This window comes from Pinus tabuliformis, chromosome 7 (genome assembly GCF_031772625.1).
Source record: "Pinus tabuliformis cultivar Carrire ecotype Pingquan chromosome 7, CPIR1, whole genome shotgun sequence".
Lineage (NCBI taxonomy): Eukaryota > Viridiplantae > Streptophyta > Pinopsida > Pinales > Pinaceae > Pinus > Pinus tabuliformis.
Window position 1 is genome coordinate 1,448,689,107 of NC_142293.1, and position 15,425 is coordinate 1,448,704,531.

Genomic DNA, 15,425 nt, shown 5'->3' on the forward strand with positions numbered 1-15,425 from the left:
GGAGAAATGAATTTTAAAAGATCATGAACATATTACCATTGAATTTTTTACGAGAAATATTATATATTCAACGACATGAATAAAGAGTATGTCAAGGATCAATTTTAAAGGGTTAGGTTATAAAGATATCATGTGTACTAATGAATTTCTAGCACATTCTCACCAACATTATACTCGTCCAATCGAAAATCTCTTCTTGAGGGGAGGACTTTCCCGAATGAAACAATAGGTGGCGCATATCATGAACATGGACCCACCCAATAAGAAGCTATAAACACTAATATAACCTTAACACAGAAATCGATATTTATGAACAGAATAGCAATATACATACTCCAGTCAGTAAGAGAGTCGTTCTGAAGTACAGTGTTAGATCTTTAAAAAGAAAGATGGAAATTCAATTTGACATTGCTTGAGCCATGGCATTACTGTATAGAACAGCTGTGTGTTGCCAGCTATACTCATCTGAAAGACGATATTCTCCAAAATTTGGATCTATATTAAAAAGGTGTCCAGGTGCAGACTTTGATGAAACCATTTCTTGCCAAAGCTCCAAAAACTCATCCATGACTATACGCGTCTTTTCGATGGAAGACAGTGGTAGGTATTCCACCTGATGCAAACCAGATATTAGTGTTAAATAAACAAATGAACAAATTTGATGTCAAGGAAAAGAGTACCATCCGATTGAATATAAACCATATAACCATTGTTTTGCATTGCATCCCTAACTGATTAATTTTATATAGTTTCCTAATAGGCACGACAAGAAATGACCTCCATTACAACTGCCTTCAGAGTTTCAGTTTGTGACACTCTGAACACTTTTAATTGAAAATCGCCAAATTTGAATTGAACGCCCTGAAACCGATGATCAATGGTCAGAACTATCATACATGCATATAAACTTAGCTGTAAAAGACGTTTCAACTAAGATCAAAGATCCTATTATTAATAGGTCATAATTCAGCAAATCAGCAACTTTAGCTTTAAAAGATACGATAAGCATCGCTCCGTTTTACAACAATATTACGGGCATTGTTAGGGAATCAGCTTATATACTGTTGAAAGCTAAAATATATTTAATACAAGCACTACCATCAGTTGACACATAGCAAATGACCACCTGAAAGATTTTCCACCTAGTTGGGGACATCGATATGTGGGGGCAAAAACCTCAAAGACATGTGAAGAGACCACAAATTTCTGGGCACGTAACAGGGATGTGTGGTCCCCCGAACCCAGGCCCCAGCCCAAATATTTAATTTATAAATATCATTGAAAAGAAAAAACAGACAATTTTTTATACATAATTCATCACAAATTTATGCAACTAAAGCAGCAACAGCCATGATCGAATCAAAAAATGGTATTCAAAATAAGGAGAATCGTGGTATTTTTCATGTAAAATCCTGACTTTCCAAATCAAAATGACACACAACGATACACCATAGAATCCATTCATCATTTAAATAGATAAGATTGAAGACTGTCATAACCAAAAAAATTAAAAAACAAAACAAGGCTCAAACCACTCAATCAGCCTCTACCTGATCATCTGCATCTATCTGCTGCAGAAACTATAAACATCATATATGGGAATGTGAAGAAAACCAAACCCAAAGTTCAATTCTAACCGCTGTTTTAGTATTTTCTAGCCAAAGAAATGAAAAAATATTGTCGTTTCTTCAAGCTTACACTGAAAGAATGCTCGTTCAACAAGAAATGCACTTGGAATATATTAAGTCCCTGTTGTTCACAATTATCTGCCTTTGAGTACTCGTTGTTCACAAACACCCAACTTCAACCCCCTTTATGTACTCAAAGTAACGTGTTCTAACTTGCAGTGAAGAAACAACAGAAGTTCAGGTATGGAAGAGTTATGTAGAGAAATAAAAGGTAGAGAAATAATCTGGAGACAGCTAGTTCAAATCCAACTGCTGCTCTAGCTTTCCCTGCCATGGAAATGAGAAAAGGTCGATGCTTCTTCAAGTTTTCACTTAAAGAATTTTTTTTGGATCAGAAATGCACTTGGAAATTGGAATATGGTCGAGAATCATTGTTGTGCACAAAATCCAACTTCAACCCCCTAAATTACTCAAACTAATGTGTTGTAGGGGAGAAACAACAAAAGTTAGGTTTGGAAGCACTATGTAGAGAAGGTAAGGTGAGAGTGGCTAAAGCAAACAAAAAATTTCTGCAAGGGGCATCCCCAATGAAGACCACAAGTACAGGGGACGTGCACGGGAAGTTCCCAATCAAGTCCCAAAGACTGGGGATCAAGGGAAGCATATACAAGACGCATATCTGCAGAACACCACCTCAAAGTTGGTCATAAAATTATGCTAATTGGGAAGAAGAGGAAAAAAGAACCCATGTTCTATTGAACAAGTAAAACAAGATTCTCATCACAACATTGTGAAATAAACAATTACTAATAGAGAATAAGCCATCAAGAAAATTGCTATGGCCCTGCAAAGACACTTATCTTCACAGATAAACAAAAAACGAAAGAAAAAAAAACCATTGAATATTTAAAAGGAAAACATTTACTTCTATAGGAAAATTGAAGCATCTAGTCCCAAGGGTTACCTCAAGTGGTTTGACTTGCCATGCTGAAGTCATATTGGCCAAGGAAGTCACAAGGTTGAATCCCTTCCCTCAGGGTTAGGTGTACTCTAGCAGCATTTACCTTGGGCACCATTTACAGAATGTGAGGAAGTGCTTGGAGGGTTTCCCTGCGGAAGTTTTCTATGGAAAGAAACAAAAAAAAAGAAAAAAGAAAAAGAAAGCATTCATAAAGTATTGACAGAGATCAATTTTCCACATCTCAAAAGGACCAACATACAAGACGAATGTTGGCCACCCAACATGCATGCCACAAATGTGAGTCATATTTATACCAGTTAGGCCAATCTTATTTAAAAGGGTACATGGACTAGAATCTATTCTTATTATAGCCTCTTTATTTCTTTTGTGTTCTCTCACTTAGCTAGTTTGCAATTTTTTGAGTTATAGGAGCCATCTCAGGCCTCATAAATGTTCATCATAGTTGCACTAAGGATTTAGGTGGATTATGCATTCTTAAACAAAAAAATATATAGCACAAATTGAAGGGGTTGAACAAAGAATATAACGCCAAGTCATTGCATAGCTGCAAATGTATAGCAAAAACAACTCTTACGAAAAAAAATTGTATCACTACTTTGACAACAAAAACTATGCTTTGCTTTGGCCCTACGACATGAAAGCCTGAGTAAAGAATGACCCCCCAACAAATCTGAACTCAAGCAATTGAAGGAAGAACAACTCTGCAACTCCAATCTTGGACAAAGTGCCACGTATAAGACGATAGCTAAGAGCTGCCACAGACAACAATACCATAACTGTCCCTCATGCTAGTTTCAGAACCATATACCAACAGAGACTAGATGTGATAGAGATGGTGTTGAAATGTGTAGCTTGGGAGGTACTCCCACAACCCCTAGGGTACTAGGTTTGTGAGGAGTTGACCCACAAATATGTGGTTTTGTGTGCAATGTCCCCAAGCAGTGGGCTTTGTACCCAAAGTTGTGGCCACAAGACCAAGGTGAAAAATGATAGTTTAATCATGGAAATCATGAGGGAACCCTTGAGGGGCTAAGGGGCACCTAAGGCTTCGATGGAGTGGCAAAAGATGAATGAAAGAAATCTCACTTCTTATGTTAGTTGGGTTTTGACAAGTTAAACTCAAGTCAGCTTGGGCTAAAGGTCATTCCCCTTGGTGAAATGTGTGACCACCAAAGACACTATAAATAGAGGAGAGATTGACTAATTTGAGCCCATTTGAACTATCACAAGAAAGCACATCTCTCATGTGATATCTTCCCAACAAAGTGCGAAATACTTCAGGTAGCCACAGGATCTAAAGGTGGACAAATTTTGGAGAATGTATGGTTTTCTCTAGTCTGCTTGAAGGCCGAGTTTTTGCTCAGGTAAGAGGAAGGCTTCTTTCTGTGATTTTGTTCCCTGTGTAGCACTGCTGAGTGAGGGTTTTGGAGGTTTTGCTATCTGGTTTGGGCCCTATTTTAGGGCTTCTTCTGCGCATGATCACCCACCAAAGGTCTGTCCCTAAGCGGCCTAGGTTCTGGGCATAATCATGAGGGCCGAGATGCTTAAAAGACGACGTCCTACTATGGTCTGTCTCTGCAATAAGGGCCGCATGCCATAGGAGTTGTGCATAGGTATTTCAGTGAGGAAAAGGGGTCGAGAACTTGCTCAGATTGTTGAAAGAACAGAGCGTATTGGGACTGTGTTGGGCTGTCTTGAAGTGAAGGCCAATGGGCAGAATCAACGAGAAAGAAGTGTTGAAGGTGATGAGAAGTAGTCTGCGTTTGCCAGAGGTAGTTTCCAGCCCTAAGGACTGTGGTTTTGTGTGACTAGTTACAGTTGTGTGGGCTGCCAAGTAAGCCCCAGATCAGTCATCTTGGCGGACTGTGTGAGGGCTGGTTTGTGTGCACTATTTCAGTGAAATCAGTGATAAGAGGGCAGATTTGAAGACCCTAAGTACAGTGACTTAGGAAGCAGGTAAGTGATTGTTGGAAGGCAGTTTGTTGGAGGCCTAAGTTCAAACATCATGGAGCAGCAGGAGTGATTGATAGAGGCAGTTTGGTCAGCTGAAGGTGCAAGCAATTCTGGAGCAGCAGAACTACTTGTGAGCAGCAGAAGAGGTGGCAAAGGACCTGCCAAGTGCTCAAGTTACGTGGACTGAAAGGATTGAGTTGAGTGCTCCTTCAACTAGTAAGTCAAGTGTGTCTTGTTCAAGGCTAGATTGGTAGTCATAAGTTGTTGACATCAAGCACTAGTTGTTCTTGTATAAGGGCTAATTGTAAGGCCATGATCCCTGGTACGGGAGCCCTATGTTTGTTGTATTAAAGATTGTAATATAACAAGTTTTGGGTTTGCAAAATCTCTGGTGTACTTCATTGATTCACTGCTATATATTTTCTGCTGTGCAAAGTGCTTGTGTTGTGGCATTTTAGTGTTTTTATGATTGCGTTCTAGACATAGACCTGATTCTGAAGTGCCGAGGAAAACTCAACAGATGGTTGATCCAAAGTACACTTCCAGAAATGTAGGCACTAATAGTAGATTATATAAGCAAAAGAAAACAATCACCACCCAAGCCACCATCTTTAACAATGGCTCACAAATTGCAGTAACTGATCAAAGCTTTTAGCCCTGCATTTTTTTTCAGACCAAGCATATCCACAATAAAAACTGAAAATATTATCCAACTCCAAGATACAGTGGACAATATCGTCCAATTAATCCTGTGGTAAAAGAGATAAATATAAGCTAACCTATTTAATGAAATGAGAATAAGTTGGAGAATGTTAGTATATACAAGACATAGAATCATGCACATCAATTCCAACATGATCTCTAGAAGGTCAATCATGGATTACACCCACCCCTAGTCCAACTTGAGGAATCATTTTTGGAACCTTCAACATCCCTAACATTAAGTAAAGCCATAAAAGGCCTGCTATTATCGAGAGATGTTGAACCACACAAATTACTACAGAAATCCAACAAAAGCTAGCCTAATCAGAATGTTTGCTTTATTAGAGCCCACACATAAGAAGACAAGAAATTTCCAAAAACCTGTACGAATTCAAATTGCACATGCATAAAAGTCTATAAACAAAAAACTATCCCAAAAGTGTACATTTGAGGACGAGTTTCATGCACCCGCCAAAAATATGCTAACCCAAAAATTAATTGCTGCCCTTAAATTTCTCAAAAGCTCATAACCTTAACCATACCTCTAAATATAGAAAAGGAGGGCACTCACTTGAAAATGGGCAATCACCTAATCTAGTTGCTCTAGATTTCTCAACATGCTATCAAAGCTAAGGTGACTTCATCAAGGAAGGGCAACACAAAGAAGGATACTCAAGGGCCGAAGTATGAAGAAATCATCTTGGAAACATCAAGAGCATCAATCATCAAGAAGAGTTCGATCAAGGAAGAGAAAGGAATCTAATACCCAGCAAAGGAAGAATAAAGAAGAGCGAAGCATTTTCTGATATATTTTGGGCTAATTCTCCTCCACTCGTGCGAAGGTTAGGGCATCATTTGCAGTAGTGAAAGCCGAAAATTGCAGTCACTCAAAGGAGCCAAAGTTTGGGTCAAAGAAGGACTATTTAGCAAGTTGAATTGTCAAGAGGAGTCAAGTTCAAGCAATGTCAAAAGGAGGCAAATCTATCCATATTCCAGCCACACGTGTGAGTGTGACCTAGGGTTTCTACAGAAAAAGCCAAAATTGCATACCTCCTACAACAAGCCGAAATTCTGAAGAAAGGCCGAAAACTTGAGGTTGTGAAACAAGTTTGACTAGCGTTGACTTGAAGGAAGAAAAACAAGAAAAAGTGTTGTCATCATCAAGGAATCAATGTGCTCTCCCTTTAAGCCAAGGATCACTCTTGAAGAAAGACATCTTCACCAATAAGATATCTTCCATTATCTACATCGTCATCAAAATCAAGAAGGCATCGAGTTGAAGATTTTATCATCTACGAGTATCTTCACTTGACAAGTATTTTTATATCTATATTTGAATATGGAAAAATGACATCATATTGCAAGGAAAGCAACAAATTGGTTGGGTCGTCGAACTTTCTTGCATGGAAGAAGAGGATAGATTTGATCCTCATAGAAAATGAAGTCGTTGGTCATGATAAGGGTTTATTTCTGACACCCTCATAGAAGAAGCTCAAGCTCTACAAGATGAAGAAGGAATAGCCTCATACTTTATGAGGGTGTCAGAAATAAGAGACCAACTCCAAGAGTTGGCAGAAATAATGTCTGACAAGGAAATGACTACCATAGTGCTCAATGCACTACCAGAGGAATGGGGCAACTTCACAATAAACATCTATGGGAAGAAGAAAGCTACTCCATTCAATGAACTATGGTCATTGTGCAAAATCAAAGAAACCAGGTTGAAGGCAAAAATCGATGTAGCATCAAGCGAGCAAGCTCAAGCTTTTTCTACTATAGCTAGAAGAAAAAGGGATGTTTGGGAAGTGTGGTCCTCAGAAATAGAAGAAGAATATGTCGAAGGTTCAATGATATGGCTATCATGAATACAGGCACTACAAGAGATATTTTCCAAAGATCAAGAACGACAACAACAAAAGAGGAAGGGAAGAAGCCCATATCACTGAAAAAGTGGAAGAAGCTGAAAAGAAGAAATCAAAGAAAGAGGTAAAATGTCTCTACTATGAGAGATAGTCTTCCTCACCTAGTTATTTGCAAGTTTTTGTTGTAAAGTATAACTATCATTAGAAGCATGATAGGATGCATCATGTTAGGAGATGGCATCATTGAAGCATATGATTGAAAGCAAGAGCTCATGGCATCATCATAAAGAAGCATGAAAGATCGCTAAAATAATAGTCTATGGTTGTCACCTATAGAAGGATGTAGCTCTTCGTAACCCATTAGAAGCATAAGTAGTACTTTTGGGAAAAAGAAATACATCTAGTATAAAGCTCATCATATATCATTCAAAAGGAGCATTTGTAGGATGAGGATGATCAAAATCCTCCGTTGGAATCTTCATTGTAAGATTCACCTACTAGGAGAAGGAAGTGTCTCACCGAGAATTCCAACTTGTATGGATTCATGGGGATGGTATGATGGCAAAAGAAGTGAAGCAAGTCAAGGGATTGAAGCTCTTTCAATCAATGAAGTTGTCGAAGGAAGTATGGATGACCAAAAGAAAGAGATGAGGTATGTATGCTTGTACTTGATAAAATAGAGTCATGTCATATGGTTGCAGATATCATGAATGAGTGCTCTACCTCAAGAGCATGATCAAAAGAAAGGCTCTCCTCGTGTGAAAGGATGCATGAAGGCATGGTTCACACATTGACTAGATGAAATCAACATAATATGTCCTCATATGTCCTCATATGAAATATGAGGTGGTTGAAAAAGTTGAAGGAACTATGATTGGAAGTCCCTGAGAGGAAATGTGTGAATAAAGAAAGGAAGAGATCATTAAAAATGCAACTATGGAGAAGGAAATCAACATTCAAGGACAAGTATGATATCTCCATGGGAAAGATATGAAGATCCTGATAAAGTCTGAAAAAGAAAGAGATCCTTGACGTTGTATATCTTTTTGGAGATGTGTCAGTAAGTATGCAGGATGTTGATGTGACAACAAGCAGATGTCATGATGAAAAGACTATCACAAAGGTAAGTTTGATTTAATGTTCATTCTTGATTTTTGAACAATATTTGGATGGGCTATTGCAAGGCTACCATAGGAAGATTTGTAGATGTCATCTACAACTGATACTCATGTGGTAGGATGAAAGATCCTGAAGGAAACATGATGTGAAGAAGGTAGCAAGGTATGAAGGAAAGGCCAAATATGGACTAATGGATCACTTTCTGATGAAAGAAAGGATGACATGACTAACATGATTCATGAATGAAAGTGATGGATGGTCGATGCCCTACGAAGAAGTCCTAAAATATGTAGGCTCCATAACAAAGAAGAAACTCATGACATCGAAAGAGGGATTCCTACAAGCAGCTAGTTGTCCCATGATCTCCACCTAGAGAGTTGCTGGAAGCAAGTCCCTGATTAAGAGGGAGCTTGGGTACATTCCTTTTATGGAATGGGTTGGTCATCCCTGGATAAGAGGGAGTGACAGATATGGTTCTCTACTTCATGTGTCATGCACTAGACCAGGACGAACAGATGTAAGTCTTAGTGAAGGCCATGAGGAAAGATGGACACGGAAGATAGAATGGAGGATTGGGTAAGCATCTAGCATCTGATACTCTTTGAAGATGTGGTAGGGCATCCAAGATAAGAGTAGTTGTAAAGGACCGATATCCTTTGAGGACTGGGAATCCAAGATAAGAATAGTCCTCGTGGAACATACTCTGAGAGAACCCAGGTGGGGTATGTTCTGAGAGAGACAATGACGAGGGTATCTATAAATCATTGATTTCGCCAACATTATGCTCTGATCTTGTGTAGAGATAGAGTTGTTAGTCAAGGCCTAGCTATGTGACAATGCTAGATGATATGATGTTATACAGAAGGGTTACCAATCCAACTCTTCTTATGAGAATTCTTCAGATTGAAAATGTCCAAGTACCTTGTATGTATTATGAATACCTCCCTAGTTAAGAGGGAGTGTTGAAATATGTTACTAGGTTCGGTCTTCATAATGACATATGTAATCATGATTTTATGTATTTAATGAAAATAGAAAAATAAATTTATTATTTGTGTTCTTGAGACATGGGTTTCATGCTCAAGGGAAATTTAGTTTTAGGTCGAGCACCCATTGAGTGCTTCTAGGTTTGTCATAAAGTCAATTGAGTCATTGCCATGTATTGAAGACCCATTTGGGCATGTTACATATTGTAAAGAAAAATTACTAAGTCAAAATAGAGTCAAAAGACCCTCCAAGACCTCGTCATGGCACAAAGATCAAGTGAGCCTCAACATAGCAATTTGTACCCCTCACATGCCTATAAATAAGAAGAAATTCAACCTCATTTGGACACTCACTCAAGCAAGTTCGATCTCCACAAGATAGAAGCTAGAAAATGACGAAGAAGGAGAAGAAGAACAAGTTCGAAGTATTGAGCCTCTCTCTCTCTTTTGTTAGGGTTTCTACAGTTACTATCCAAGACAAAATTTTGAAGTTGCATCGAAGCTCTAAAGCTGCAAGGTCGAAGTTGTGAAGTTGCATCGAAGTTGTGAATTCGCATTGAAGTTGAGAAGCTACAAGGTCGAAGTTGTGGAGTCGCAAGGTCAAAGCTATGAAGTTGCCTCTAGGTCGAAGTTGTGAAGTTGATTCTAGGTCGAAGCTGTGAAGCTGCTAGGTTGAAGCTGTTGAAGCTGCATCAAGGTCTAAGTTGCAGAAATTGTTCTCGGAGTCAAAGTTGTTGGAGAAGTTGTTGAAAGGTCAAAGTTTGTTGTTGGAAGTCGTTCAAGAAGGAAAAAGTTTACTTGGTCTTGGAGGGTCTTGGTCAAGGGTTATAGGTCTTGGAATTCGTCAATTGAAGTTCTATAAGAAGAGAAGAATTCTGATGGGTTTTCCTCTCAGTTGGAGAGGTTTTGGCCCTAGCTGATCGCCTACATCTTGTGTCCTATTGTCTCACTGTTCTTTATGATTTGGTAGTTGTTTGATGATAAAGAACACTAATAATAATAAAGGAAAGAAGAAGTTAATCAAGTAAAGTAAAAATACATCACAAGCAGTTATCAAAGTAAGAGAAATCACCTAATCTAGCTCCCCTAGATTTCTCAACATAGTGTACCCTCCACATAAATTAGAATTATCTATGTTGCTTTCCAGCAAACATCTGCGAGATTCATCATGAACCATGACACAATCCCACTTCATAATTCAAATCCAGACTGATAGTAGGATGGTAGATCAAACACCCTACCAGCTGCCAAAAGCTCCACCCATTGTCTTTGAATCTTCACTGCCTGATAACTTCATTCCTAGTTCAATAGGAGCATCCACTGACTTGCAATCTACCATATTGGACCTCTTCAGTACTTCTCTATGCATAGATGTTGCCATCCATCCACCATAGTTTCACTCCTAAGCCAAACAAAGTTATCAGAACCAGGAAAAAAAATAGACCAAAAAATAGTCCAGCAAAAAAAAAAAACATAAAATATTCAATTTTTAAATAAAAACATATATAGTCATGTGCATCCATATGAATCCAAACCATTGATAAACAAATACGCAAAATTTCTCGTTTACATAGCAATTAAGAGTGCATATAACCAAAATAGCACTTAGTGTAATACATCTCTGAACCAAAAATATATCAACAAATAGGCTCTAGATGGCCTCTAGCATAAAAAAAAAACAGATCATGCTACAACAAATACCTACATATCATCAAAATATTGCCTATATCAGGATCTTCATCATCAATATCATCACCCTCTAAACATTAAAATAAAATAGAAAAAGCATAACATGTCAAATCAAGATTTATTTTGTTTGAGTGATGGATACATTTTTAATAGGATCAAGATAGAGGAGTTCAACAATCAATGCCACTAACATCAAGGTACATAGCAGGCTTGGTGATCTTGATTAAATGTTAGTTCCACACCCTCCTACATGGAAAAATCTAATGGAAACATTGCAATTCCCCCCCCCCCACAATCCTAAAATCCTTAAAAGTATTAAGTCTACTATATTTTGATTGTGATCTAAAATTCTACTTTGTCCATATGAAATGTTTGAGAGTGGTTCCAATATAATTTTTCTGGCGTCAATGTTTCGAACCCTCTACTGGGGTTCATCATCAGGGCAAATATTACCATTTGTCACAGCCCCACGTTATGGTTGCCTTCAAAAACATATATATATATATATATATATATATATATTAATTAATGATAATGTTAATATATTTTGTGACATTCTCCTTTTAAAAGAATTTAACATTACCATTAAATACATAGGATTAGTCGGGCCCTAGGGTTGAATATTAGGATACTCCACTCTTTCTTTCTTTTTTTGCGTTTGGAGGTTTCTTGGTTGCGTTGTACGAAACTAGCTAGTTTTGTACCAAACTAACCTTTTCCAATTCCAAGCCACTAACCAAATCGATTTTGGGGTCAAAATGGTTGAACCAACCAATTCCGATAACATTGTGCCCAAATCCATCATCTCAAAAAATTGTGCAACAAGCCCTTCTTCCTTGTAATGATGATATACAGGTTTGGATCTAATGGACTTTTGTAAAACCCAATTGCCCTAAAGTGTCTATTTGAGACCATATAGTACCTATTACCCACCAAAACTGAGTGACCCTTAGGAGAAATTTTCTCTTGTTTATCTCCTCCAACTGGCAACCAGCAGTCACCCTTGATAGCCACCGAGTAGCTAATGTAACATGCCATTCATATCGTTGCCACTTGCATCAATGATATGTTTCCTCGCCCATTTGCCAAGATCACATGTTGGAAGGTGGGCTAACGACCCAAAAGGTACTTTATCATTTTGCATTCGAGTGCTTATGTTTGTTTGTATTTGGGCATTTGGCATGGACTATGGGGTAACTTGGAAGAAATAAGGGTCTTGGCAGTGATCTTGTTCCCCCACCTTAAATGGGGGGTTAATTTTCAATCCTAGTCTAGTGGGACCTTCCCTAATGGTCCAATGGGTATAAGATGGGCACTACTTGGGAAGCCATGATTGAGATAGCGTAGCCCCATCCCTCCCTATTCCATACTTACCACTTTCCATCTTACATTATAATCCCCTATTCCACCTCCATTCTTCGGGTTCAACTGACCACTAGTTTACCGGGATTTGGCACTCACACATCCTCATACTTGGGTAGGGCCTAGAAATGTACCCTAGGAGGTTGATGTAGCTAAAAGAAATAGAAAGAGCATGTGATGGCCACAAGAAAAACAAAAGAAAAATCAAAATGCAAAAGATAGCCTAGACATCCAAATTTGCAGGTGGGCAAAAGTCAAGCATGAGCTCTACCTCACTCATATGGTCGTCACCTGGTTCCTGAGCCAATCTTGCCCTATCTCATAGAAGACAAGGAACCCTTGCATATCCCAACCCCCAATGGGTGACGAACCTCCCCATCCTAAAGGGGCTAATAAATGTTATACATCATATAAAGCAAGTTCTCAATCCTTGAGTTACGAGCAGTAATACAAAGTGTTGGGAAATGTATCTAGTATCGATCTTCATAATTGTATTTGAGTCATATGTAATGTATTTGTCAAAAGAAAGAAAGAAAAAAATTATTATCAAAGAAAAATTATTTACAAGCATGGGTTTTATGTTATATTTATTTTGTCTCTAGGTCAAAGCACCCATTGAGCACTTCTATGGTTTATATCACGAGTTAGAGTCATAGTCATCATGTAAAAGACCCTTCATGGGCTCCTTATGTCAAAGAAGAAAATTTGTTTTTGTGTCAAAATGTAAAGTAAGTCTCCAACACCAAGTCGCTTCCATATCCTACAAGTCAACCTCTCCCATTGAAAAGTTGGCCTCATTGAAGGAATTCGTCCAACATGAATACTATATATAGGCCATAACTTCAACCTATTGTGGCATCTATCTCTCGCATTCGATTCTGCAATTCTAAGGTAGAAAGAAGAGCGAAAAGGCAAAGAAGGGAGGACTTTTGATTGATAGTTGAAGGAGAATCCAAGCGTAGAAGAAGGAAGAGTGAAATTCTTCCTGCAACAATCCACATGTGCAAAGATTCTTGAAGCATCCAAGCGAAGGCGCAGGACCAAAGGTACAGACCAAGAATTTCACAAGGGAAAGAGTCGAGACCCTTGTTCACTTGATTTGAAGCAATGTGGGAAAAGTCACGATAAAATCGGCAAAGTCCGATTTTTTGAGCTAGCTGATTTTATCAACCAATTTTTGCCAACTTTTTGGAAAACGAAAAAATCGGGATTTTATTGAAAAAGTCGTGATTTAATAGGGAATCGATTGAAAAAATCGTGAAGCTTGTCCAGATCGCGCATAAGTGAGGGAAAGGGCCGAAAATTTCAATCATTTTTCACTCTTGTTTCTACCATCTATCCCTGTGGAGAGAGCAGGTGTTTACCATTCCCCAAGAGGAGGAGATTTACTAGTTTTGTGGTATGCATTTAGAGATTTGTCCATTGCTCAACATGAGAGACTCAAGGTGTCGATTTGTTGCTGCCAGGTATATATTTTAATTTCTCTCTCAGTCTTTGTAACACAAATGGCTTCTTAAATCTTTCTATTAATTTGTTTTTAGCTTTTTGTTGCTTAGAAATTTGAATCAAAACATTGTTTAGAATCTAGATTGAATCAAAACTTCAAAACGTTTAGATTGTTTACATGTTTCAAGAATCAAAAATCAAATCCTTGTTTAGTGAATCTGAGTGTGTACAAGTGAGTGAGAGGAGGCATTTAGAATTTAAAATTAACAATTACATTTGTTTTTGCTTCTTATGTGATGGGCAATTTTTAATTTTTTTCATAAAAGCATTGTGCGCTAGGTTCAAATTCAAGTACAAAGTTTCAAACAAAATGCCGAGTAATTTGGACCCTATGTGGGAATATGGTGAACCTGATCCTATTCTTGACAGTGGGGGGTGGTCAATAGACAATATTTGTCTTGCAATTTGTGTGGCAAGCATATGTCAGGGGTTGTCAACAGATTAAAATTCCATTTGGGGCAAAATATAGAACTTTGCCAAAATGTTACTCCAGAAATCATCTGGAAGGCCATTAAATCACTACATGATAAAGCGAATGCCAAAGACAACAAGGCAATGGTAAAAAGTCATTGTTGGGGCCTCAAGAGTGGGGGGATGAGAGTGGTTCTTCAGCATCACATTCCACACCCACATGGCCCAACCCCTCAGCTTTCTCATCTTTTTTTCTTCCTAGAACCACCTAGAGCACAACCAAGCATCAAAACGGCACTTAAAAAAAAGGAAAAGGAGGAAGCTAACAAGTTGGTCAAGAAGTGTCTTCTATGGAGTGATGTTCCTTTCAAAATTTCCAAGACCAACCCATTCTACCAACCTATGTTTGATGTTGTTGTTGTTGCTGGCCCTAGGTACAAAGCCCCTACCTTTGCAGAGTTGAGAGGGCCTCTTCTTCAAAATGAAAAGGTTGATTGCACTGCTAGATTGGAGGAGTTTAGGGCATCATGGGAACACACTGGATGCACAATCATGTCAAATGGTTGGATTGACCAAAAGGGTAGGACCCTTCTTAACTTCTTGGTTAGTTTGTCCCAAGGGGGCAATGTTATGAAATTTGTTGATGCGTCCGCACAAATTAAAGATGCATGTTTATTAAGTGAGTTGTCGGACACCTTCATTCAGGAAGTAGGTCCAAAAGATGTTGTCCAAGTCATAACGAACAACACTGCAAATTATGTTGTCGCTGGCAGGTTGCTTATGGAGAGGTATCCTAACTTGTTTTGGACACCTTGTGTTGCACATTGAATTGACTTGATGCTAGAGGATATAGGTAACATTCCTTTTGTGAGGGATATTGTTGAATCATCCAGGAGCATAACAAATATATATATATATATAATCATGCATCTGTTTTTAGCTTGATGAGAAGATTCACCAACTACAAAGAGTTAGTGCATCCTACCATTATATGATTTGCCACTAGTTTCATATCTCTTCAATCCCTATTGAATTCTAAGTGGGATGTGAAGAGCATGTTTATTTCACAAGATTGGTGTGCTTTATCTATTAGCCACAAACCGAAGGGAGAGGGCATATGCAAACTAGTTTCATATGATCAGAGCTTTTGGGTAGGAGTGGAGGAGGTGTGTGCCATTTCAGAACCTTTGGTAAGGGTTCTTCGATTGGTTGATGGAGACAAACC

The 15,425-nt window shown here is 38.4% G+C and overlaps 1 protein-coding gene across 2 annotated transcripts in view; it reads right to left on the reverse strand.

The window, feature by feature from the left end:
* Nucleotides 1-283: 283 nt before the first annotated feature.
* Nucleotides 284-15,425, reverse strand: part of LOC149253153 (TATA-binding related factor (TRF) of subunit 20 of Mediator complex) — a 101,239-nt gene continuing 86,097 nt past the window's right edge. For both annotated transcript variants that reach the window (XM_089456760.1, XM_089456761.1), the window contains exons 4-5: nt 778-861; nt 284-613 (exon numbers count right to left, since the gene is read on the reverse strand). In XM_089456760.1, coding sequence (XP_089312886.1) covers nt 398-613; nt 778-861 — 300 coding nt within the window. In that variant the 3' untranslated portion in view covers nt 284-397. The remainder of the gene's footprint in view (nt 614-777; nt 862-15,425) is intronic.